The sequence below is a fragment of the Crocodylus porosus genome, unplaced genomic scaffold, assembly GCF_001723895.1.
Source record: "Crocodylus porosus isolate Cpor-Errol unplaced genomic scaffold, CroPor_comp1, whole genome shotgun sequence".
NCBI lineage: Eukaryota > Metazoa > Chordata > Crocodylia > Crocodylidae > Crocodylus > Crocodylus porosus.
Window position 1 is genome coordinate 85,331,745 of NW_017728918.1, and position 27,588 is coordinate 85,359,332.

At 39.2% G+C, this 27,588-nt stretch overlaps 1 protein-coding gene across 2 annotated transcripts in view; it reads right to left on the reverse strand.

Moving 5' to 3' along the window:
• ATG5 (autophagy related 5) overlaps window positions 1-27,588 on the reverse strand; it is a 147,893-nt gene that overhangs the window by 108,994 nt on the left and 11,311 nt on the right. The window contains exons 3-4 of one of the 2 annotated variants that reach the window (XM_019537828.1): window positions 11,053-11,180; window positions 3,524-3,602 (exon numbers count right to left, since the gene is read on the reverse strand). In XM_019537828.1, the coding sequence (XP_019393373.1) occupies window positions 3,524-3,602; window positions 11,053-11,180 (207 nt within the window). The remainder of the gene's footprint in view (window positions 1-3,523; window positions 3,603-11,052; window positions 11,181-27,588) is intronic. The other variant, XM_019537829.1, reaches the window with a different exon arrangement.

Here is a 27,588-nt window from a genome sequence, read left to right on the forward strand (position 1 = left end):
ACATCGAGGCAAGACCCTCCACCAGCAAAAAGATTATGACTCGCTGAAGGCTCAGATGATGGTTAGCATTTTTTAGCAATAAAGTATTTTTTAATTCAGGTATGTACATTGTTTTTTTAGACATAATGCTATTACACATTTAATAGACTATAGTGTAAACATAACTTTTATATGCACTGGGAAACCAAAAAATTCGTGTGACTTGCTTTATTGCGATATTCGCTCTATTGCTGTGGTCTGGAACCGAACCCGCAATATCTCCGAGGTATGCCTGTATAGCGTCTCAATACTTTTAATGAACTCACACAAATGCTACAATTTTTAAATTTACCAGAGCTATTTATTAGCCAACTTAAACCTAAAAAACCTAAATAGCCTAGGCTTAAATTATACGCTTAAAACTATCCATTTCTGATGAGATACTGCAACACTTTAAACCCTTAAAACCTTTCTGGTGAGTACATGTAGGTTTGGTTGATGCCTTTGCTTTAAGATACCTAGAAAATTTATTTTAACTACAGAAACTATTACTTTATGCAATAAAAGCTAGGTTAACAAACATAACTCAACATATTACAAGTTTACAGCAAGCTAGAATTAGAAAGGAGGTCTCATTAAAGATACCTCTAGATGTAGTACAAACTGCCCTTTTCTAACACTTTATAATTTTCCCTGTGTTGAAGCCTAGTAGAGTTGTTATCAGTCCAAAGAGGTTTCTCATCATTGCAAAGCAAGTTTTGGGCAAGTCTGTAGAGCTGTTTAACATATACAGGTTAACACGCACTTTCCCAACTGTCCAAATGCTATGTGTGTATGTAGTTCTCAATAAGGAATAATTTGTATTGTAGTTGAAAAACCGCATTTAAAATTCCCATTTAGAATGAGGTAGTACATACTTTCCAGACAACTTATTATACTGATTCTCATAAGCAGATCAGCTGATATAAACCTAAAAATCTGTTCCTCAGTTTCACTTTCCCTCTCACTTGCAGATTTCGAGGCTGTATACCCCATAAGGTACTACATCTTTAAAAGCCAATGTAACTGGTAGCTGCTTGTTAAGCATAAATTATAATAATACAGACAACAAAACAACCGATTACCCCCTTTCTCAAACCATCTGCAAAGGTGAGTTATAGACACCATTTAGAATCTTAGAATCTCCTGATGTGGTTAATACAGGAACTGATCTAGTATAAGCTACTTTTCTTAGAATGCACAATGACTACATCATATATAATCTAAGAAAAGCAAGGGCCTTCAGTATCTTTTGGACATTTTGAACAAAAAGAGCTTGTATTGGCTATATACACTATATGAAATTCAATTAAACTGCATACCTCCCAAAATAGTATCAGAATAGATATTCCTACAGTATACCATACTATCTTCAAAAGGGTTTTTTTTTGTTAAGTATAAAGAATTTACCTTACTTTACCAAATAACTAAATGCTTTACATGTTTACTATTTCCTTCCAGAACCAGAAACAATATTGCCTCAGCTCTTCTTTATTCTTTTATCTGTTGACCATATAATTTATTTTCTAGTAATTGTGTTACTTTTTAATAAAGGTTAACACAAGTAATGTTATGTGGAGGAAAAAAAAAAAAAAAAAACTTTGTTCAGTAGGAATAGACAGCCTATCAAATTCTAAAAAAGCTGTATTTATATCAGCTGATAGATTTAGGCTTGGATGCAGTGCTCCAGAATGTCTGCCAGCTTCCAATAAATCAGCTAACACAGGGATGCGCAGCCTATTAACATTCAGCCTCTGTGTGCGGCACAAAACAGACTTGCGGAGGGATCAGAAAATAAAGCAATTGAGTGGGCAGAAAACACAGAGTAGGAAGAAGAAACCAAATTAGCAGTTCAGGCAGCCAGCAGAAAGAGCAACAGCTGATTGGGCAAAGAAAGGAGATCAGAGTGGCATTTGGGGAGGATGCAGGACTAATTTGTGACCTACCTGTCAAAAAGGTGGACCCCCCCACTGAGCTAGTGTTTTTGTTACCAATGCTTTATAAAAGATTTCAAGAGTTAAATTGTTTGACTACCTCTCAGCTCAATCAGCTGGGGCATTCAAACCAGCTTGACAAAGTAAATATTTCCTGTGTCTGATTTGCATTTCACCCTAAACATACAAAAAAGTCAATCTAGTGAATCATTTCTTTCACTATATTAATCCCTACTTCTGCAACAGAACAAAGACAAATTAAACCTTTCTATTCAAATGTCAGGAAAAATATTAATATAGCATAGAACTTAAAGTACATCTATATTTGTACTTCAGGTATGGAGGGTGTACTTCAGAGTGTAACACAAGTTAGGTTCAGTGTTAATTCAGTGTTAACAATTTTCTTCATAATTTTCTTCAGTTAAACATAAGATAACAGTTAAGGTCTGCCTTTTCTTCTACTCCATGTCACTGATTTGTATTCAACAGGTTATCATCAAACAAAGAGCTTCACTTGACTTAAATTAAATTACAGAGCCATATCCTAAGCCAGAACATCTAAATCAGTGGTGCTTAAACTTTCTAGACTCAAGACAGACTTGAAAAAATGCCAGATCTTAGTTTTCACTCATTTTTAACTATGGAAAAATAAAAGAGAAATTATTCTGATGCAAATAACTTAGACCACAAAAGGGCAAGCTGTTTCTCACACTATAAATTCCTATTTGCAATCTCTGGGTTCACCTTGTCAATCATGTGTAGGCATTTGCACATCTAATGGGGCTAATATTGTGTTGCATCCTACATCACCCTTAGAAGAATCTCATGGCACCCTGGTTGAGACTCGGCACTCTAGATAACAAGAGAGTCAAAAGATGGCACCCTTACTATACCTATTTATTGGACAATTATAGCTACCTAAAATGAATGGGGGATTATTGACTTCTTGCACACTGTAAATGTGCCTTGGGAACACTTTGGGTAATCAGGTTATAGAATTACAACACTCTGTATCCAAACAACAATCAAGGCAGTCCATATAAAATAAAGGAAATGCATAAAGCCTTTGAGTAGTGGTTCTCAGGCTTTTTAGATTCAAGGCACCCCTGGATAGAATCAAGGCAACCCTCAGAAAATACTAGCTCTTAGAGCTTCCCTGCTTTTTCACTACAGAAAAATAATAAAGAAATTCTTCTGTTGCAAAGAACTCAGACCACAACAGGGCAGAGTTCTGTCCTATTTGAAATCTCTGGTTTTATCATGTGAATCAAGTTTGCATGCCTAACAGAACTAACATAGCACTGAAAGAGTCTCCAGGCACCCCATGGAGCTGCATCACCCTGGTTGAGAATCACTGATCAAGAGACATGGATATCTAACCTTGACAGAAAAATCCAGCTGTGGATTTACAAAAGTTTTGAAGTTTCACTGACAACCTCATACTTTCCCCTTTAAAAAAGCCATGTATACTTCAGAAATTGATGGAAGTTTAATTCTGAAAATGTATTCTGGTTTCAAAATTTCACATAGTTCATGAAGCTGAATTAACTAAAAGCTGTATTTTACTGTACCTTGAAATGCACTGTGATGTTCCAAGGAAGGGCTGTATTTGATGCATGAAGGTCAAATAGCAAACCAATTGGATAATGCCTACACATAAGGAAAGAGCACATTCAATGAAAAAAAGGACTTTCAGAGGTGCATACAACAGTAAACGTACTTCCAGTTCACAATTTCAGAAATTTCCAGTTCTGCTTTTAATATTCAGTGTCAACTATGCCCACAGCATTGTACAAAAAAAGCAACTGACTTGGCTACGTTAGTAGCACAACTAGAACTGGAACTCAAAGAGTTACTAACCCCAAACATGTGTTCAATCCTTCAGGTCAGCAGGTCCCAAACTATGGTTTTCGATCAAGGTAAGTGTAACACAGCTAGCTGCCAGATCATATCAGACCCTATCACCTATGTGTTTTAGATTAAAAATTGGATAAGGGTACATGGGGCTCACAATAAGTTCTAAGTCCACCAGTTCAAAAAGTCTGTGAATCAGTGCTCTATAGATGAAGGGTGTCAAATACGTAGTCTGCAGGCCTAATGCATCTTCTGAAGCTGTGTCATCTGGCCTGCAGGGCTCTTACAGATGGCAGGAATCCAGGGACAAGGCCCACTATGGAATACCAAAGTCTGGAGTTCCATTTGATGCAGATTTTGTCAGCAGCAGGGCTACTAATGGCTGCATTTATCCCCATGACTTCTTCAGCCAACAATGCAGCACGTAAAACAGTCCTGCTACTACCATCCAGAGCTGTCCCTTGGCAGGGGGGTGCAAATTGGGGTGACTGCCTCAGTCCCCTCACACCACCACTCTGCACTCTAGCTGCTCACCACCACCCCACCTGCTGCCCTCCACAGGCTCATACGCCCTGGGACCTGCACACCCCTAGGGTTAGCTCCGCCCACGTCTGAAGGTGGGTCCAGATGCAGCTTGCAAGGAGATCTATGGTCTGTACCTGAGCCAGGGGACTGGGTAAGTTTGACACCCCTGTTCTAAACCACACTGATCCCTGAAAAAACCTCCTTAACCCCACCTGCCTCCTGGCTCACAGCCTGAGCAAATAGTTCGAAACAGACAGCAGAACCAGGGTACTAGGTAGGCTGACTATGGCAAGGCCAGTCAACATTTGTTCCACTTATAACCTAATTACTATCAAACTAAATAGAATGGAAGGAAAGGTATATGGAAATCAGGATTCCAGCTTTATCACCATTACCATTACTTAACACCAGCATAAGTGTTAGGGAGTCTTAGAAGTAATAGTTACTGTATCAAAAGGGAAGGTATCCATCAGTTCTTTGTCAAGTCTACAAGAACATTACATTTAAAACTTTCCTAAATATCGAAGTTACAAAAACTTTTCTACAGACACCCAAAATGATCACCTTGAAAAATTTCACCAAGAAAAACACTAATCAAAGTGTTTTTGAAAGACAGAGCTTCTTGAAATTGGCACGCCACACTCAGGTCTTTTATCATGCCTTTAAAAAATTGAGAATTAGTATTTTTAGAGGTATGAACATTTTGACAAACTGAAATGTCTAAATACTGAAAAAACTTACACATGTACGTCACACTTAAAGCTCTGCAAGTAGCCCCACTGATTTTACAGATGGAAGATCAGGCATACTTTTTAAAGCTTGCAAAGACTTAAGCACAAGAGTTAAAGAAGGAGGTAGCACTGTCTGCAGAGAATCAAGAGTGCTTTAGCACAGAGGTGGCCAGCCTGTGACACAGGCACCTGACAGATCAGGGAGGGAACAGGCAGCACAACAGCAAATAGGACAGGAAGAAGAAAGTAAAATAGCATATCCACCAGGGTACACAGGGAAGGAAGCAGAAGCAGAAAAACCAGAGCAGCAGATTAGGCAGGGGAAAGGGATTACAGTGGCACTTGGGAAGGCTGCAGAGGGAATTTGTGGCATGTGGCAAAAAAGTTGATCCCCACTGTTCTAGCTGATCATTTTCCCCCAACAGCTTTAATTTTAATACAAGTAATCTAGTGCTTTAGCACCCTCTGCTGGCTAATTAGCCCAGAAGCTAGCCAGGAAAGCCTAATAAGTGAAAAAGAAATCTGACAATGTGATTTTTGAATTAGTATTTCCTCTGAGTTTAGCTGTAAAAAGTTTCTCAATAGTAACAATGAAACTAAAAGGGAAGGCTCCACAATTGTTTTTTTTTTCCTGGTAGACAAGGAAGAAAATGGATAAAGAGTAAATCAAGAGACTTTAGAAAAATGTTGCGCATTGTTAATGCACAAGATTTTGCTACTAGCAGTTCAGTAGCTTGTCATCATTGCATGTCTCCTATAGGCGAAATTTGCTGATGCACTGAAAGAATTCTCTGACCACTCTGTTCAGCAGATTTCCTCTGAGAGTTAAGCTGCTATTCCATGAACACGTTATAAGACTTTTAAAGAGCCATTATCACATATACAAAACTCATATTAGATAAATGTCTTGTCATTCTCCATAGTGCATTTTCCTCTAGTCTCTTGACTTCAGCCTATGGAACTCAGCTCATATGCTAAAGAGGAAGAAGTGTTGTTTTGCAACAACTGCTTTTAGCACATGTGGCTGACTACATTGCTTTAAAAGAACACGACAAAAGTCACCTTGTTTCCTCCGCAGTACTCCCAAGATCAATGCTGCAGACAGAATCTTCACTAGAGAAATGACTTTCTAGAGAGAAGCCCTACTCCTTGTTAAAAATAAAATGCTATCACTGGGGAATTACAATCTTCAGAGTTCTGTTTCTCTGATGCAGCATTACTTAGTATGCATCAGCATTCAGTTGTAAACCAGAAAAGACTGAAAATAATGCCTGTAAGAGATTAATTTGGCTCATTTTCAGGCCTTATGCCTTTTGGAAATCAGAAGCACAAGTGGGATCATGTAGCACCAGCTACCCTACTTTTTTAATGTATTTACTTCCTATACGATGTTTCTTAAGCAAAAACAAGAAACTGGAAATGGACATACCAACAAAAGTAAGAGGAAAGAGAAGACATCCTCCAACATCATTATTAAAGAATACCTGATTCAGAGAAAAAAAAACTTTTCAAATTTTAAGAACAGTGCTTCTAGGGAACTGATGCAACAACAGCATTGTTTCTGTATCCTGGTTTTGTACAGGAAAATATTAATGAACAAAAAAATGGTATTTAGAGCCTTGAAGTTCAGGTCATTACATGCAGAGAGCTAAGGACGTAAATGAAATAAGCAAGAAGCAGAGAAGTTTTCTGAAGCACTAAAGATTCCAGGGGAGAAAATCAGATAGCAGTCAGATATGAATTGCTTAAGGGAAAGTTCCTGTTTACAAAATATTGTTCTGAAAGAGCATGGTATGATCTCCAGAATCAGACTGAACTGAGGTTTGAACGAGGGACAGACAGATCTTCTAAAACTTTCTCCCTAACGGAATGGAGGAAAAAAAACAAAAGGAAAAAGAAAGTATTCCAGGAGATCATAAGTCTCTTTAAACTTAACAGAACAATAGCTTGATCTGGCAGATCTTTAATCTATACAAATCAAAAGAGCAACTTGACTTGCAGCAACTGTCCATTAGTTGCTACTGAAAGTATAAAAGAGCAAGTACCCGCAAGGTATAAGTGTGCAGCATTTGACTTATATGCATAAGTATGTTCAAGGTGACATAAGGCTAGAAAGAAAAATGAACTGCCACCAGCCTTCCAGTATTTTCTTGAACGTACACAAAAAAGTCTGCCTGCAAGAGATGGAAAGTGTTGACCTGTAGTAGGGACACTGTTCTGTTGTTTTCATGCCAGAAGCACTTCTCCATGATCATACAAAGAGTTATGAGAATCACCTGAACAACTCTGAAACTGAGGATGAAAGACAATTTAAATGCTCCAGAATCTGCAGAGAAAGTGACAGCTGAGAGAATGCAGATATTTGTCCTCCCAATTTTAGGTGCACCAAAAGTGAAGGGCAAACAAAAGCACTTTAAAAATTAATAAAAAAGAGCAAATGCTGGCTATCAGTTAAGATCTAAGATAAACATGCAAACCACAAAAAGTAAAGTATGCAAAAATACTTTCTATTTGTCTCCAGAAAACATCATCTTAACAAGATGGCTGTAGAGATACCAGATACAGAGCAGATGTCTCCACTTATGGTGTTTCCAGTTCTCATAGTGTTCATAAAATGCATGAAATAAAAAGGAAACAGTATAATTTAATGAGCAGACTATGGAGAGCCCCATTTTGTGAGATGATGGTAGTTTGTAATTCATCCACACTGTATTTACATTCCAAAAATGTTGAAATACTGAAATTTTCTAATAAGAAAACATCCTTTTTGAACAGCTTTTATTATGGGGGAAAGCTGTTGGAAGTTATCAAGAATTAGCTTTCATGTTCCATGAGGGAGGAGCATTCACATGGGTAATTATACGGTGAAGCAGCTACTACATTGGAAATGCCCATTCTCATGTACCTAGAATTAGATTAAATAATGCCATTAGATTAAATAAAATTAAGCTGTATTATTTTACATAATAATAACACTAAATACTTACTAGGTCCTCTGAACACAGGAAACAAGGTTACAATGCATATGTTTCAAGGATCAGGCCTTTGGTTAATAGGTGCAAGCATGACTAAGATACCCCAGTTTTACTTGGCTACTGTTTACTGTTCGCTTTACAAAGACATATGTTGAAGCCTAGCCCGTACGTCCTTGTGGCTGAAAATATCCCAAATTAAATAAGAGCATAATCTAACCAAGGAGTGGCAAAAAAAATATATTTTTTGTTCAAGTCAATCTGTTTTCTGAAACCAGTTTTGTGAGTCCAATTTCTTTATTCTCCTGTTACAACATAATGACATGATTACTACAGAGGCTAGAATGTCTTTCATCTATATGCATAAGACTCTGAACTTGTTGAAACAAGCACTGTATCTTTCTTTTTATTTGGACAGTATCTTGTTCATTATATTTACTACCCCAACGCTACTATTATTATTCAATTCATGTTAATCTTGCATTGCCTGTGTGGATAAAATTTATTTCAGGCATATACGATGGTTATTTTTTGTTTCTGTGTTGCTAATAGTTCCAAGCAACATGTTTCTGAGATTCAACAGCATGCAAGTCGCAAGAAAATACTTGTTAAGCAGCAGTAACAAGCAGAGCAGTGTCCACTAGCTGATTTATAGCTTTCACAGTGGTTGAAGTGGTTAGCATTTTCCATCTCATTTACAATGCGTAAAAGTATATTTATAGACTTTTACATTTAGTATTTCTTGTTCAGTTTCTGTTTAAAAACCGGAGCTGACATCAATGAGGTAGCACACACCAAAAGTTCAGAACAGTTATCCCCCAAAGAGATGTTAAAATCTGGATCAATGAACTATACAGTTGGAACAGTACTATTCTAAATAAAATGCTGAAAATCTGACTCTTTCCCAGGAAAGACCATTGATTAGTGGCGTTACTTTTCTTAGTTGACACATTAAAGCAATAATTAGGAAGGGGAGGGAAATACATCCATACTGAGCTGTGTTGAATTTAGCTAACTTGTGTAAGTAATTTATGCTCCTTCAGCAGCTATTGCATACTACCACATAATTATGAATTATGCCACTGAAACAGGCAATCATACATTAATTTTAAGACTTGAAAGGAGAAAGTCCTAGGGTTACCAGACGTCCAGTTTTCCCAGACGTGTCTTCTTTTTGAGTCCTCAGTTCTCCGTCCAGGTGGGCTTTTCAAATCTTACCAAATGTCCAGCTTTTTGCTGTGCCCCGCTAGTCGGAGCAGGAGGAGGGGCAATGCTAGGCAGAGAGCTGCAGGCAGGTAAGTCTGGGTTGGAGAGCAGGGGCTTGGGATAGGGCTGTAGCAGGACAAGGGGGTAAGGGGGGTGTCTGCTCCTCCAGAGGAGGAGAGGGGGTAGGAGGACATTTTGAGGCCAGCCAGGAACCCCATGGCCGGGCTGGCAGCATAAAGGCCAGTGGCCCATGCTTGCAGATGCAGAGCGGCCAGGAGACGCTGGGGAGGGGAGAGGGGGATGGGGGGAGAAGCCATGGCCAAGCCTCCTAGTGAGGCACACTAACCCCAGCCCAGGGCAGGGGGTGCCAAAAGCCTCTCCTCCTCTTCCCTCCAGCCTGTGCCGGGGCCGGACTCACTCCAAGCCACCACGCTCCCCTCTGGCAGGGTTGGAACCGGGGCAATTGGGAGATGCGGCAGGGATGCAGAGTGCTGTGGGTTGGGAGTGAGGGGCACCAGCAGGGACAGGGTGGCTGCAGGTCAGTAGTGAAGGGAACCAGCAAAGCCAAGGGTGGCAGGGTACTGCAGTTTGGAAGTGAGGGGCCCTGGCAGGGCTGGCATCTGTGTGTCAGGAGTGAGGGGCAGCAGCAGGGCTGGGGTGGGCTGTGGCTTGGGAGTGAGGAGCAACAGAATGGGCAGTGTGCCAACATATCCCTCCCCCCCACGCAACAGGTGTCCTCTTTTTTGAAACTGGAAATATGGTAACCCTACTTATTCACAATCAATGACTGGAAATGCTATTGGACAGAAGGGGGGAGGAAGGAAAAGAGAAGCATACATTTTTAAGAACACCTAATGAGATGCTACATAAACATGCCCTTCTTTGGGATACCAAGACATGCTCTGTATCACAACCAAAGCCAAAGCAGCATTACCCTCAGAACATAAACTACTGTGAAAAATCAAATATTTTGAAAAATGACTGACACAGCCTGACTTTTGCCTTACACACCTCAGAGGTGCAAACGTGATGAAGAATATGAAACAAATCCTTAAATGTGACTCATTTTTCTGTTTTCTTAAATAATGCTCATTTTTGTCTTCACACTGCTTTCCTAAAGTCACTCGCTTCTGTGAAGTTGGACAAGGACAGAAAATGCACTGAGCTACATCATGACAAAAATTAAGAGTACTGTGACAATGCCTACATTGCAAGTGGCAGCACAGTGCAGAGATAAGAAAACTAGCTCAGGTACTGATAGAACTACAGAAGACCGAAGCCTGACAAGCAAATTTACCCTGTTCTTGGTATGGGGAATTAGCCTGCACTGAGCTGTGCTACTCTGACTGGACTGCTGCTTATAATCGTCAGAGGTAGTCAATATAAGGGTAAGCCAGGTACCTCTACATAACAATATAATCTGCAATGAAGTAACTCACATGTGATTTTATTTGTTTCATTAATTCACTGGCCCATCACCAAGAAAGCAAGCAGTGTTTGTAATTAACTTTGGAGATGTTAACAGCAGTTTTCCTAATGGATTAAGAGGCAGTTGTTACACTTTATTTTTTATCGGTGAACTTTTAATTAAAATTCTGTAGACTTTAATTCCTAATTTTGATAAATGGTTATGTTGCAATAGATCTCTCCGTTAGAGATACCATGGTACTGACATCGGACCTTAGAAGCAATAAAATGAAGCGATTAGTTTGCAATGCAAATACTGACAGCTTAACTTGACTAATTTTGTTTATATGGCAGTTATGTTTAAATATCACATATGCAACACTTAATGACCCAAAGTAAACTTACCATTTCAGGGGACTGCCTTCATATTCAAACCATATCTCACTCACATCCTCTTGTCTCATAACCTTCTGAAAGTGTTTTTTTACTTTGTCCGTTACTAATGTCAAGTAGCTTATTCTAGGTAAAAGCAACTGAAAGGAAATTTGGTATAATCAGGTTTCATTTATATGTAAAGTTCTACAAATTTAATACAAAGTCATAAACAAGTACAGACTTTCACAAATAAAAAGATATATGTTCTTTATTCATTTTAAAATATATATTGTTTATTTAGCCAGAACTACCAACTAATATAGTCTTAATGGCCAACTAAAGATACAGAATGATGCATTCAAATTTTTGTTTAAAATGCACAACTCAAAGTCTACCAGCATAAAGAACAGTCTGCAAATAAGTTTTTTTAAAATACAATGCAGCTGGAGGCTGAAGGATGTAATTTACTGAAAGGCAGAAATTACTCAGTGGTCAGGCCAAAGAATGCATTTCTCATAACTGGACTCTTTTCTTGCAAACAGACACAGAATAAAAATAAAGCCTAACATATGTCATTAAGCATGACACATAAGTTTCGATGAAACGCTGCCTGAAGTGAAAATTAACTCCCCCTGAATTTTTTTTTTTTTACCAGATAAACTTTCAAGAATTAATGTTTTTAATATGACCATATCCAGTTATTTTTTAAATGCCTAAAATGTTAACAGTGAACTTGGCGTTCTATGCACTTTCCAATTCCTACCCCCTTCCCATTTTCTATGAATATTTCATAGAAATGTCATTCAGGATTGTTATTTTTCAACCACCTCTTATAATCTCCGCCCCCCACCGAGAAATGAATAACACTTTATAAAGTAAAATGCCTTTTTGTTACCTATTAAAATAAGACCCCACTTATTTCTCAAATATAAAAAGACACACTGTCCAAAACAGGAGGTAATTCTAAGTAAAATACAATAATTAATAACTCCTCTATCAGCTAACCAGTTAGTCTTACTATTATCTGCCCTTATACACTCTTGCCTATGTTACATGTTTTTCAGCACACACTACTTAGTAAAGATATTCCTGTCTACATATGTTACTGCTTCCTAAAATTATAACCAAGAGAAGATAACAAAAGATATTTTTCTGGTTTGTACACTGGCTATATATTTTCTAGGGACAATTTCAATATTTCAATTAGAAAGAGAGAAAATAACTGAAAAAAATTTAGAAACATGAGATGAAGAGAAAAGCCTTCATATAAACATTTAAAGAATTTATAAAACAGGTCTCAGAACATGTTAGTCTAAATATCTAATATTTGAAGATATGTAAACAAGTTAAGGTAACACTAATTCTTAAAGCTGAAACATTTCTAAAATAACAACCTCATCAAATTAAATAAAATTTGACTTAATAGGTAACAATCAAGGGTGACGTTTATAAATTATAAACATTAATCAGCATTTCCTGTGGAAACACTGACTTAATAGTTTGCACTCCTACATTACAGCTTGGCAAGATTCTACTTCCCACCTGCCTTGAGCAAAATTTTTCTTAGGATAAACAAGTTAAAATAATTTAAGATGTTTCAGTGTCGTCATGGTAAGAATAGGCAAGCAAACTCTGCATGTGGGCTGTTAAATTATGAAAATTTTGCAAGGCTACTAAAGTATTTCATCCAAAGACTTCAAAGCACTTTATAAACATAAACTGAGCCTTTTAATATTCCTATTAGAAAAAAATATTAGCCCATTCATAAAATCGGTTTAACTTTGAGACAAAGACATAGGTCTCTGCAAATCCTATTAACAGCACCACCCTGCTTTCAAGGTATTTGATAAAGTGATAATGGGTTAAGAAACAATGTGAAGGGATTGGGGGGAGGGGAGAGAGGGGGAAAACCACTGCTTAGTTCTTGTGATTTTTTTTTTTTATTTGAATGCTTCCTCTTAGCCAATTTTTTATTGATTCTTTTTATATTTCAGTTGTGTAGTATCTCGACCTACATATGGATAAATTCTCTAAAACTGAAAGCAATGTTACAAGCTGAGAAAAAAGCAAAACTTATAAACCTTCTCTCTAACTGCAAAAATCACAGTGCAATTTTTCTATCCCCAGATCTCTTCCCTTTTCTTCCTTCATTTATATGTGTTCTATTCTTTTCAACAGGAACCCAAACTGAAGCAATTAAGTACAGGCAAATCTAGTACAAAAGCATGGGATTATAGATGAATTAAAGCAGATATTTTATTTCCTACCTACCAGGCCTACTTCATTTTATGTACAAACTCATTATGCATAGTGCAGTAATATTATTTGTCTTCTATTTTTAAGAGAAATCATAAGCAACAGTTAACTGTGTTTCACTGAAAATAGTGATTTGGTCAAAAAGTCGCTTAAAGCTTTTAGAGCTGTGCACATAAAGATAAGCAACCACATGAACTCAGGGAAATGAAAGCAGTCTGATTTTCAAAGATGCTGAGCACTCAGCTCCCAGTGAGTGGCAGGTGATCACTATTTATGAAAAAAGAAAAATCAGGCTGTTTACACACAAAAAATTCACTATTTTCAATTTAAAAGCAGACAAATGGTCAAAAAATATACATTTTTAGGGCTTTGTTTCTCTCACATGACACAATTTATTTAGTAGTTCTTAGTTTTTGAAGACATTATTAAACCCTCTGTTGGAGATTTACCCTATCAATGTCCTTTACTAGGCACTACAGCATTACCTGCTTTGCCCTGCAATTTAACCCTTATGAAATGCAGCTTGATAATTTTACCTTCCCTTCCACTTGCCCCAACCATATATTCTTTCTGATTATCAGTCTTTTCCCCTCTTGGAAAGAGATCAGAGAACTTAATTTTACCATTTTTCACTCTCAGCCTAACATTAGGTAGCTCAGAAGATAGTTAAAGATACCTATAGTTCACTTATTCATATTTTATTAGTTTCTCATTTCTCAGTTACAGTTGTCTACATTTAATCTAAACCTCAAATATCTTATCAATTCACATGAATTTAGACAATGCAAAGAATGGCACAAAAATATCTAATATCTCCTCTTGTTCAAATGCTATTATTAGTGGACAAGGATATTTACAGATATTTTTGAAAATACCATGCCAGCACCCCACACCAATAATGCAGTCCTACAGTCCCCACAAGCTGCCCAGCTACAGGCTCCCTCAGCCCTGACACAATCCTCCTGCCCCTGGGCAGAGGCCACATACAGCCCAGGGGCCACCAGTTAGACAGTCCTGATTTACATCAAGATCCAATTCAATCTTTGAATTGGAATTATTATATAATGCTCTTGATGTGATCTGAAATAAACTTCCAGAATTAGAACTAATAATAGCAGGCAATTTTAATGCTAAAATTTGTGGCACCAATATTCCTTTTTAATTACTGTGGATAAATGAAATATAGGGAATCCCCCCCAACAATCTTGTGCGACAAGGAATTAAATGAAGGAGGGTGATGCCTCTTGAAATTTAGTGCAGAAGAGAATTTTCAAATGTTTAAATGGACAAATTGGAAAGGGTACAGCTAGGGCATTCACATTTGTTGCAACCAAAGGTGCCACTGTGATATATTATATACTAATACAATTTTTAATCAAGCTTTTGATACCTGTAGTACTTTTTTCTGGATCAAAATTGGTGTACACACACAAGATGTTAAGGGGTTTTTTTCCAAAACATAAAACATAATCCATTTTCTTGCCAGAGGAAATTATTCCACTACTGTTAAAGATGACACAAATATATCTTTCTTCAAGGAAAGAATTAAATCTCTATACCAGTGGTTCTCAAACTTGTAAGTCTCAGGACCCTTTCCGCATAACCTGGAAATCACCAAGCTAGACCTAAAATCAGAAAAGATATGGAAGGGGAGACCTGATACTTATAAAGCTGAGAATCACTGTACCACTTAAATTCAATGGGTGCAGGACCTCACCCCCTGCTGTGCCCTGTTCATTCCACTGTCTGCCCCCTGATGACCCATGATTTATACCTCAGATTGAAAGGGTAGCCCCCGCTGATGAGGTTGCTCCTGCAGGGTCTCATATACCAGCGACCACCCCCATGGCCCCGCCTTCCAGCAAATATAGCATCTAGGTTCATTATCAGATTGATGGTGCCCTGTCCAACAGCTTTCCAACTAAGCTGGGGTATGTCAAGGATGTTTGCTTGCTCTACTACTTTTTTATATATATTTATTTAAAATGTGTGCCAACCAGGAATCAATTCCACACACACTGAACAATTCTACCCCTGTCTTGCTTTATGCAGATGATGCATTATCAGTGTCACAATCTCAAATAGGCCTCCAAATGTCATTAGATGATTTTCAGAAATACTTTACCTCGCATATCTTGGCAATCAAAACTGCCAAATCCAAAGCATTGTTTTTTTGGTAATGAAAGGAGGATTGTTTTCAAAAATTTCATAGACATTCAGGCTGGAAGGGACCCCGGAGGATCATCGAGTCCAGCCCCTTGCCCTGCAGGGATCACAGTTGTCCCTTCACTCCTCAATTTACTGGAAAAAAAATAGAGGTGCTGTCTTGATCTAAACACCTTAGAATCTATTTCTCATAACTGGACTCTTTTCTTGCAAACAGACACAGAATAAAAATAAAGCCTAACATAGCTGTCATGCTTAATGACATATAAATTTTGACGAAATGCTGCCTGAAGTGAAAATTAATTTGCCCTGAAATTTTATTTATTTATTTATTTTTTTTACCAGATAAACTTTCAAGAATTACGTTTTTAATATGAACATATCTAGTTATTTTTTAAATGCCTAAAATGTTAACAGTGAACTCTGCATTCTCTACACTTTCCAATTCCTATCCCCCTCCCATTTTCAATGAATATTTCATAGAAATGTCAATCAGGATTGTTATTTTTCCATCAGCTCTTATAATCCCCCCCACCCGAAAAATGAATAACACTTTATAAAGTAAAACACCTTTTAACCTCTTAAAATAAGACCCCATTTATTTCTCAAATATAAAAAGGCACACCAGAACCTATTTTAAAGAAATAGAATAGAATTAGAATCTATTTTTAAAAAAATATGAACTGGAATAAGCACAACAAAAATGTAGGCACTAGGGCTAGGGACAGACATTCAAAAAGCCTGAGCCTGAACTGATTTAAACTTCGCATGTTAGTCTAACCTGCAAAGTGTGAACCAATTTGGAGGTGGACAGATATTCCCTTTTCATTCCAGAAATGTTGCTCAGACTAGAAGGCAGGGACACTAGAGCAGCCCCCGCTTCCCTTCTACAGAGCTGAGCTGAGGTGGGGTGTGGCCATGCCACCACAGGACACTGATTAGTCCAGCAGGGAACTGATAACAGTGTTTATCACCCCTAACTCAGTGTTTATCACCCCATTAAGTAAACAACAGAGGAACATTACCAGCTACCTGCTGATTCTGTCTTTGTCACAGCATAGACTGAAGCCAGCATGCTAGCTAATACACAGATACCTCTCAGCAAGGCAGAGGGAAGGGGGGAATTCCTGCTTAGCACAGAGTGGGGAGGAGAAGACTGTTAGTCTCTGCTGGAGCTGCAGCCAGGGAGCAGGGGGGTGGGACCAGTCCTGCTGTGGAGCAGAGCTCCCAGCCCAGAGAGCATGGCGGGATGCTGGGGGCATCTGCGTTAACTTTACCAGCAAGGGGTCTGGAATATACAATGCATAAACTGGTTTGACCCAAATCAGTTAAGTCTGATGCTACATTCAACCAGGGCTTTCTCAAACCAATTTCAGTCATTTTCAAACCGGTTTATGTGCACTGAACATCTGTTCCGTTACAGGTTTAAACCAGTTTCTGGTCACTTAAGCCAGTTTATGTGTAAAGTCTGTCCCTAGCCTAAAGGGAATAGGCAACCTTTTCCAGCAAAAGGCCAGAGACAGGAGCTAGAACCCAACTGCAGTTGGTGCGTGTCCCTGGAGCAGCACAGGAAGGCACCCACAGCCAACGCTTTCTACCACCAAGGCCCAAGGTCAAATGCACTGGTTCTGCAAGCCATAGGTTGCTGAGCCCTGCTCTGAAGCAAAATGAGCCTTTGGTAGAGCTGGACAGATGGGCAGTGCTGGCAGCACTAGCAGTTTATAGATCTAAGGTAGAGTCCATTTCATTGTATGGAACAGAGCTATCGGGTGCTGGTCCCATATTTCATTCAAAAATAGGAGGGAAAAACCCCACTCCAATTACTTTTTAATGTGCCATTTTTCTCTACCTAATTCTACAATGGGACAGGATCATGCACCATGAAACAGGACTAATTAATGTAAGCACCTTAGCTCAATTAAGAATTCTGAATTACTGGATGAAAATTAGAGCTTTTATACCTATGAGCTATGGCAAGAAATGGATATTGGAAGCCTCTCCTTTACTAAATAAACCTTTGTTTGAATGGTTAAACAACAGATATATTCTCTTCCAAACAAATGGCCTGGGAAATGTTCTCAAATATCACTGATCCAATATTTACCCTGTATTTAAAACTAGACAAATTTAGAATTAAAGATGCCATCATGCTGACAAATATGCAGGCAGTGAGATTTTCTCTAACTTTCCCCTTTCATATTAATAAAAAGCACCCTTTTGGCCTAGAAACCTGCCTTCAGTACAAATCTACAAACAATGAGAGACCATTACTAGGGACCTTTAATTCGCGATTTTGGATTTCGTGGAAACCGTAAGATGGGGCACTGTCTGTGAAATCTGCAAAATCAAAAAAAAAAACTAACTAGAAATAAAATGCTAGCTCCCCAGTGGGAGCCAGCAGTCCTCATGGCCTTCCAGCCTGATCTCACAGCCCTAAAGTGGGGGGACCCTCTGGAGTGAAATGGAGCAACCAAGATGGCAGTCACCACCCCCACACCACCGGGCCCCGATAAGCTGAAGGTTGCCTGTCATGCAGCCCCAATCAGTGGCAAGGGGCAGGGCCACCAGGGCCCCTTGGCCGATTAGCAGTGAGGGGCAGGCTCACTGCAAAAAGACAGCAAAAATGTGCTCTGAACATTGCAAATGTTCAGGGCCTGCAAAAATCCCATTTTCTCACCATGACTTAGGTAGATCCCTAGCCATTACTAGACTGAAATTCACTCGAATAAGACATGCAGTTGTCAAGAGCAGGTGGTGTCAGATCCCAAATTCAGACATAATATGTTAGTCTGGGAAGACTGAGGTAGATGACTTAAATCACTACTTTGTGGGCTTGCTCATTCTTTGAGGAAAGAGGGAGATTATGCATCTCTCCATTAGGGGAAAATGTTACTGTTTCATTTCATCTATTTTGTGTGTCGTTATGTACTGCCCCCTCCCCCCCTTCACTCCACTCTGAGAGGATTCTTCAACCACGGATGACCCCGCTCCACCCGAAGAGGACCCCTGCGATGAGACTCTATATGGACTGAGGCACTTCCTCCAAACAACTTCCTCCACCATTGCAGACCATTGTAATGGGTTTGTGTGCATCTATCCCCTTTCTCTCTCAGCGTTGCGAACCCCCTCCCTCCCCTTCGCCCCACCCCCGGGCTTAGTTGGCTAACATTGTATCTCCTGTAACCTAGTTGCGTTCCCCTCCTCACGCCCATCCCTCTATTGTTAGTCACTCGCTCGGGCACTCTGTATTTCCCTATCAGTTTTGTCATCTTTTTTCTGGATTCCCAATCCTAAACATTTACTAATAAAAGTCAATCTGTTCTGTATTTCTTTTGTTTAAAGTGGTAGATTTATGTCTTATTGTATGCTTTGGATTCCACCATAGAAAATGTTATTATTCTTTTATTGGGATGTTTTAGCAAAAACTAAGTATCCCACTACTGTGCAACCTTCAAAGCCATGCCAAAACTCTTCACCTCCAAATGTTATCTTGTTCGGTCAGGCATGTTGCCTCTTGCTTCTATGTCAGAGTGCCAAACTTTTGTCTACTCAGTTATCAACTTTTTGCATAATCACTTGTATGCATTCTTCCACGCAGTCCGTCCCTCCATGGTATCACATCCTTGAACACATTTTCATTGTTTCATAGTTTGTAGGGTCGGAAGGGACCTGAGCAGATCATCTAGTCCCCTGCCATGGCAGGAAAGAATACTGGGGTCAAATGACCCCAGCAAGATGTTCATCTAAGCTCTTTCAAAGCTCCCCTTCACATTTGGGTCTCTTTCAAAGTAATGTCTGCCACATTATAACAAACTAAAATTAACGTGAATTGAATTACCTGATGCTGCTCCTTTTCCCATAAAAATCTTATCTGCTTGCCTATCCTCAAAGAGTGAGGTCCTCAGAACCAAAAAAACCACCTTTGACTGACCGTTTGGAAAGAATCTGGTACAGAGTAATGCTGTTATTCATTTACAAGACAGCCCACTATTTCTGAGAAGCAGTCATGGACACTAGGCTTAACCATGAGTTAAGTCTCTTGTTAAAAAAATTGGGTACCTAATTCTTGGCTTTTGATTGAGCAAAGCATCCAGGTTTAGGTAGGTCCTTATCCAAATACTCAGAAAACCAGTTCCTACATAGGGTGAAAAGAAGCTCTTTATTTTATTTATGCTCTTTATAAAGAGGACTGGAAACCAAGGATTGCTTTAATACATCTATGTCAAGACTTAATCGTAAGTTACTGTCCATGCAAGGGTGACGAAAGAAGCTTAGCATTTTGTTTTAGGTACCTCTAGCACCTTAAGCACTTACAAGTCAATCATTTAAGTAAATTAAATGCCAAGCAACAACTATGCAAACATCTGATATGACAGTATTAAGTCTTCAACAAAAAATGAATAAATGGAAGAACAAGTCATAAACTGTAGTGCAGATACCATGCTCTATGGAACAGAAAACTCCTCTGTGTAACTGACTGAATCACTAGCCACGGTAAATTTATGCAAAAAAAGGGGGAAAAATGTACATATTCAAGCCCAAGAACAGCTAGACACCACAAAAAGTAAAGAAACCTTCCCCTAGCTCCCACTGCTTGCAGAACCACAGGATCACATGCACTAATGAGGGGAGCACAGTGGATGTGGTAAACCCCAACTTTAGCAAGGCTTTTGACAGTCTCCCACAATATACTCATTAACAAAATAAGGAAACATAGACTAAATGAAAGTACCTTAAGTAGTTGGATCATTGTATTCTGTGAGTAGTCCTCAATGGCTCAGTGTCCAGTTTGGAGGAGATAAAGTGGGGAATCCCCAGGGATCTGTACTGCGTCTGCTATTGTTGAACATCTTTACTAATGATTTGGATGATGGAATCAAGCACACACTTAGCAAATTTGCAGATGACACCAAGTTGCATAGAACTGCAGACAGCAGGGCTAGGATTTAGAATAACCTGGCTAGACTGGAAAAATGTTCCACAGTCAACCCAATGAGATTCAACAAGGACAAGTACAAAATCCTGCACCTGGGATAAAATAATTGAATGCATAAGTAGAGACTAGGAATGACTGGCTTGGTTGCAGAACTGCAGAAAAGGATCTGCGAGTTAAAACAGACCATAAACTGAATGAGCCAACAGTGTGCTCTTGTTGCAGAAAAGCCAACAGCATCCTGAACTGCATTAACAGAAGCATCACTTGCAAATCAAGGAAAGTGATTCTTCCTCTCTATTCAGCAGTAGTGTGACCTCACCTGGAGTACTGTGTCCTGTGTCGGTCCCCACCCTTCAAGAAAGGAGCAATGGATTCAAGTTGCAGCAAGGGAAGTTGAGGTTGAACATTAGGAAAAACTGCCTCACGAGGATAGTGGTAAAGCACTGGAACAGGTTACTTAAAGGTGGTGGAATCTCCATCCTTGGAGGTTTTTAAGGCCCAGCTCAGCAAAGCCTTGGCTGGAATGATGTAGTGGGGGATAGTCCTGATGGAGCAGGGGGTTGGACTAGATGACGTCCTGAGGTCCCTTCCAATCCTAATTTTCTATGATTCTAGGAATGTGGACAGTTTGAAGATACCTTGTCAAGAGCAACAAAAGTGATTAGGGGCCTGGGAAGCAAGACTTATGAGGAAAGGCTGAAAGAGCTATTTAACCTGGAGAAAATAAAAGACCAGGGGGGTGGTGATAAAAGTCTTCAAATACCTGAAAGGTGATTAGAGAGAAGATGGAGATAGGCTTTTCTCTGTGGCCACAGGGGACAGGAACAGATAAACAACAGCCTCAAGCTGCAGCAGGGGAAATTTAGGCTGGAGATTAGGAGGAGCTTTCTAACAATAAAAGTGGCCACGCAGTAGAATAGGCTACCTAGAGAAGTTGGGGAATCTCCATGCTTGGAAACTTTCAAAAGCTGGTTAGAAAGACACTTGGCTGAGATCGTTCAGTCAGGGACGATCTTGCCTTGAGCAAGGGGCTGGACTAGATGACCTTGCAAGGTCCCTTCCAGCCCTACTTCCCTCTTATCCTATGATCACAAATTTAATGATCTCCAATGAGTCTGTTACCCAGGGTAGATAAATATTGATGATTTAAAAAAAAAAAAAAAACTTTTAAAATTTTAAATCTGATATTTTTATTTGAATTATTTTTCCTTTAAAAAATAAACCACCCTAAAAAGACATTCGAATTTAATATAACATAAGATAAGCTACACATTTAGTATAACCTATTAAAATAATTTAAATAAAAGAATATGGTGAATCAATACGCCTCTATTAAAAACTCAGAAGATCAGCCTTTAACTCCAATGTAAGACTGAGGAAGAAAACTTCTAAATTCTGAAGTCAACCTTTAAAAACATGGCACAGTATTTCATATAATAGGGGCCTGACCCTGTAAGGGATATATAGTCTATATTACTGGATACAAAAGATGAACACAGTAATCACAGGTGTAACCTGGCCTCTTACTCCAGTAGACACTATCATGTGTACTCCTTGATCAGGATTATCACTAAGCACACCTGGATGGTATCAAAATCCCCGCTGATGGTATCAAATAATCTGCTCAGCAACTACCCCTGCTAAATGACCTTTCTTGGTCCCTTTGTTTACGTACAGAGATGTAAATATTAAAGCTACTTACAGACGTTAAAAAAGACAGACAGACAGACAGACACGAAGCAGCAATGTGTTAGTTCAAACTGGAGCTGCAGCATCCGTACATACCAAGTGCTGCAGCAGGGCTTTTTGGCACTTTCATCTAAAGCTGATTCAATCAGCTATTAGATAAAAGTGCCAAAAAAGCCCCACTGAAGCACCCAATCTACACAGACATTGGGCAAGCCGGGTAAAACTAATGATGCCTTTTCTGGGATATGCTGGGCTTGGCATGGGAGCGTGCTAAGTTTAAAGTAAAGCGCCATGGTTTTTTGGGTTTGGGGGGTTTTGTAAGCATCTGTAAGCAGCCTTTCAAGTGCTCTAGCCATGTTTCTAAACTAAAATACTGCAGCACACAAGGCCAGGGGTGTGGTAGGTTATTTGACAGGGAGACGTCTTGGCTTGCAGTTAATTTATTATATGGAGGAGGGAGAGGAAGCAGAAAAAGAAGCGTGCACAACAGAAAGGACCGACACTGGGCTCAAAACAATGTAGGAAATGAAACAACGTTCCTGTAAAGGAAAAACTGGTCTTGATTTCAACACCCAGAAACTAGAGGAAAAAACTGCTGTGGCTGCAGATCACAAAAAAGACCCTATTTGGGAGTATAGTCAAGAAATTCCCATGATGTGTAAAAAGTGCAGAGGCAGGTAGCCCAAATGAAGCAACATGAAAAATGCTTCTCAGAAGGCAACAAAGTTGAAGAAAGCGATGTGGATTTGTCTGAGACATCTGGTTAGTAAATTTACTATTTTTGAACCATTCTTATGGATTGTCTGCCATGTATTGCAATGCTAGTAAATGATACATTTGTGACAATAGTGTTAGTTATTTTGGGTGGATTACTTAGTTTTTCAACACGTTTTGAAATTCATAACAGATGTACTACTTTGAGGGGGTGTCAATTATACATTTTTAACATTACCCCTGCACTTCTGAAATCAGTTTTATTGCTCAATGTAAGCAAATATACAAGTCCTAGATAAAGATATCCTCTGCAGAATAAAATTTTAATAGGAATTTTTGAATTTTAGATTAAAAACGTAATTTTTTTCAAGCTGTTCTTTATTGATAAGGAAAAGGGTTTAAATAGAAGATAAACTTTATGATTTATTGACTATTTTCCTTATAGAACTAGATTTGGGAATTTTATATATATTTAAACTCTGGTTTAAAAAAAAAAAAATCAGCTGTAGAAGAGATTTTTCATTTACCATCTCTTTCTCTCTTTTTCCCCCTTAAGTAACGCACTGAGTTATAGTCAGTGAGAATGACTTTTTCACCATTTTCCAGGGTTCGACTTAAACATAAGAAATTATGACTGTCCATCATTCACAAGTGTCTGCAACTTCAGAATCATCTACTAGTACCACCAGCAGTAGGGCAACTAAACATACCTCAGCCGTATCCAAAAGAGACTTTCTTCTCTATCAGGCAAAACTATGGATGAGGTCATAATCAGGACCAGCAAAATCCAGCAAGGCACAGATGAAAAGATCGTTCAGCTGATTTATGCAACAAATCCTCCCTTATCTTGCTCACAAAAAGCATTCCACTGAGATGGTTTAATCATTATGACCAGGTTACATCGCACCCAGCAGAGTAGATATTACTGGAAGGCTTCCAGATACAGTGTATGAGAAGGAAAGCGAATACTGTGAAAGAAACATTGAAGAGAAAAGTGTTGAGTCTTAATGAATGAAGCAATGTGCACAATGATCCAATAATATGTGCTTGTGTAAGAACAGAAGACAGGATTGCTTATCTTACAGAAATGATTGATCCATCAGGAAATGTCCATTCTGCAGAATATTTAAAAGCAGAAAGAGTAAATCTATAACAAACTGTGAGCAAATATTCAAATGTCATATACACAGCCTTCTCTCAGAAAATACTGCTAATGTGGCCAAAATAAAAATAGATTTAGAAGAAAATAAAGAAAACCTGAAACTTATAACATATGGCAAGGGTCAGCAATATTATTGGGCAGCGTGGCAAAAACACCCGCAACGCTGAATTATAAGATGTTGGCATGCCAAGTGTAAATGGCAGGGCCCTGGCCTGGCTTGTTGCTAGAGGTGGGAGCATACATGCCTCAAAGTGGACCGTGGGAAAGGGACTGGGACTGCACTACCACAACAAGGATTGGGCCCCTTGTGGCTCCCCCACCATCTGTCCTGAGGCACATGTGCCAAGCAAAATGCCTTCACATGCCACACTGGTACACCTACCCCCACCATATGGATGCAGTATTCATTTATTTCATCTTTTAGCCAAGATATAAACACTGCAAGAATGAAAGAAAATGTTGTTGAAATAGCAAAATACTTCCATAACAACAAGTTTGCTTCAGCTGTACAGAAGGTAGCTGGAGTCCAAGCTAATTCTCCCCCAAAATGTACAATGGAACTCAGTGGTTGAATGCTTTGAGCTATTTATTAAGAACTGGCCTATTCTAGTGACCATCTGTGAAGAAAATGGTGATAAAATTGATGGAACTATCACAGCTAGAGTATTCAGCATTGACTAAGGAAAATGTAGAAAATATGCTACATATTTTGCCAATATGCCAATTGGCTGAAGGACCGCACCCAGAGAGCGGTGGTGGACAGGTCATTTTCGACCTGGAGGGATGAAGGCAGTGGGGTCCCTCAGGGCTCAGTCCTTGGGCCTGCAATGTTCAACATCTTCATCAGCAACTTGGACGAGGAGGTGAAAAGCACTTTGTTCAAATTTGTGGATGACACTAAGATGTGGGGAGAAGTGGGCATGCTAGAAGGGAGGGACAGGCTGCAATTGGATCTGGACAGGTTAAAGGGGTCGGTGGATGAAAATAAGATGGGATTCAGTACTGACAAGTGCAAGGTACTGCACCTAGGGAGAAAGAACCAGCAGCATACCTACAGGCTGGGGAACTCCCTTCTCGTCAGTACAGAGGCAGAAAAGGATCTTGGAGTCATTACAGACTCCAAGATAAACATGGGCCACCAATGTGGGGATGCAGTCAGGAAGGCTAAGCGCATCTTGTCATGCATCCACAGATGCATCACGAGCAGGTCCAAGGAGGTAATCCACCCCCTCTATGCAACACTGGTCAGGCCGCAGTTGGAGTACTGCATCCAGTTCTGGGCACCGCACTTCAGGAGGGAATTGGACAACGTGGAGAGGGTCCAGAGGAGGGCCACTTGCATGGTCAGGGGGCAGCAGGAGAAGCTACGAGACCTGAACCTGTTCAGCCTCCACAAGAGAAGGCTGAGAGGGGATCTACTGGCCGTCCATAAACTGGCCAAGGGAGACCAGCAGGCAATGGGAAAGTCCCTGTTCCCCCAAGCACTACTGGGAGTAACAAGGAATAACAACCACAAGTTGATTGAGAGTAGGTTCAGGCTAGACATCAAGAGGCACTACTTCACAGTCAGGGTGGTTAGGATCTGGAACCAACTTCCAAAGGAAGTGGTGCTCATTCCTACCCTGGGGGTCTCCAAAAGGAGGCTAGACAGACACCTTGCCAAGGTCGTTTGACCCCAGCATTCTTTCCCGCCCATGGCAGGGGATCGGACTTGATGATCTGCTCAGGTCCCTTCCAACCCTACCAACTACGAAACTATGCTGAATATACTAAAACCTATTTCCATAGCCTTGGACAAACTACAGAAAGATTGTTGGTGTATTGTGGATGCTGCTGAAATTAGGAAAGTACCCCCCCAGAAAATGATGAAGCAAGAAATACCCAATAGCAAAGTTAAACTGCAGGCAGTAAAACAGCAGATGGATCAAGCACCTATTCCACATCATTTTATTGCCATTATTCTTAACACAAAGTACCAGGTTAGATGTCTAAGTGCCAAAGAAGAAAATGCTGCTATTACATGGGAATATACTAATCATGCCAACCATAATAAATTTCAGGGCTAGAGGTGAACCATTTAAGCAGTTCATATTTCTAGAAGATATTTTAAAGGAAGTCACATCACCAAACTGGTGGAAGTCGCTAGCAAAGCACCTGGAACCAGAATCAGTTATAGTGCTAAGCCAGCTTTTACCAGTAGTCGCCTTTTCTACAAGTACAGAAAGAATATTTTTTTCATTTGGACTGGTTCATTCAAAGCTGAGAAATCAACTGGGAGTTGAAAAAGCAGGAAAGCTTGTTTTTTCTCTTCCACTTATGAATAAAAAGTGGGAGAAGTATGAGATGTACAAGTTCTAAAAACTTAAAAAAGAGTAAACATTTTCAAAACAGTCGAAGTAAAAAAATGACCGTCTCTTTTTAAAAAGAGTTAGGCAAGTAGGAGCTTGAACTCAAATTACTTTCACATGGGCTTTTAAGAAAATTTTCCCCAGGGTGATCCAAAATAATTGGTTTAATCTAGTAACCACAGTTCACACTTTCAATACCATAACAGTTAATACTAGCGTTTACTACATTAGTTGTAAATGTGTACTGTGCTTCAACTGAAAAGTTTGTATCCAAAATATTAAAGATTTGCTTAATAAATTCAAAGCATTGGGGGGGGTTTAATTAAATTTAAGTTGCCATCTTAATGTGGCTTGACACAAATGTGAACAAAAAGTTAATCATCTAGTAAATAACAAATACACATTTCACCACTTAACGCATACTAAAATGTTGGACTTCTAACAATCCAAATATGTTCAGATCTATGTACAGATTCTATATATAGACCTTAACATAATCTATCTAATCAATATATAGATATATGTGTGTACACCTAGGAAACATATGTACCAACCAAGTCTACTGTACAAATTGTATCTAGCTATAAAACATTTTAATTGTTGTATTAACCAATGAATATACAGCTTTTTGTAAAAAAGAAAACAACAAATACGTACAATGGGAAAGCTGATAAAAATCAGTCATTTAAATCAGGCTTTTGGCCTCCTGATTTAATATTTAAATGAACTTGATTTAAATCAATCCACCCTGCTGTTACCTGAGAAAGGTAGTTAGCCATGTTACTATAAAATAAGTCAGAAGACAGGGTAGGTATATGCACCTTCATCTAAAAGGCAGGGAAGACTTAGTTACCTTTACAGACTAACTGATTAAGATCTATATATAGAGCACAAGCTTTCATGGGCTGAAGCCAACTTTGTTAGAATCTGTTACCTGAAACGTTTGACCCCAGTACTCTTTCCTGCCATGGCAGGGGGTCGGACTAGATGATCTACTCAGGTCCCTTTCTGACCCTAGAAACTATGAAACTACTATGAAACATATGGTACAAGAGAGGAATGAAGCGGACTGAAGTTTTAAGTGACCTGTGGATCAGTGATCCTGCCAATTCATATAACCTTTTTTTCTGACATGAAGAAAAGCTTCTAACAGCAGACCTGCTGCTGCCCAAGGATGACCTGAGGAGCAAAGGACCTAGGACCTTTTAAAGGCGAGACAGAAGAATGACCAACTTTTCTAGAGAATGCAATTCCAGGTTGCACAAAGTCTTTCGAATCATTTTGAAGAAGTTCAC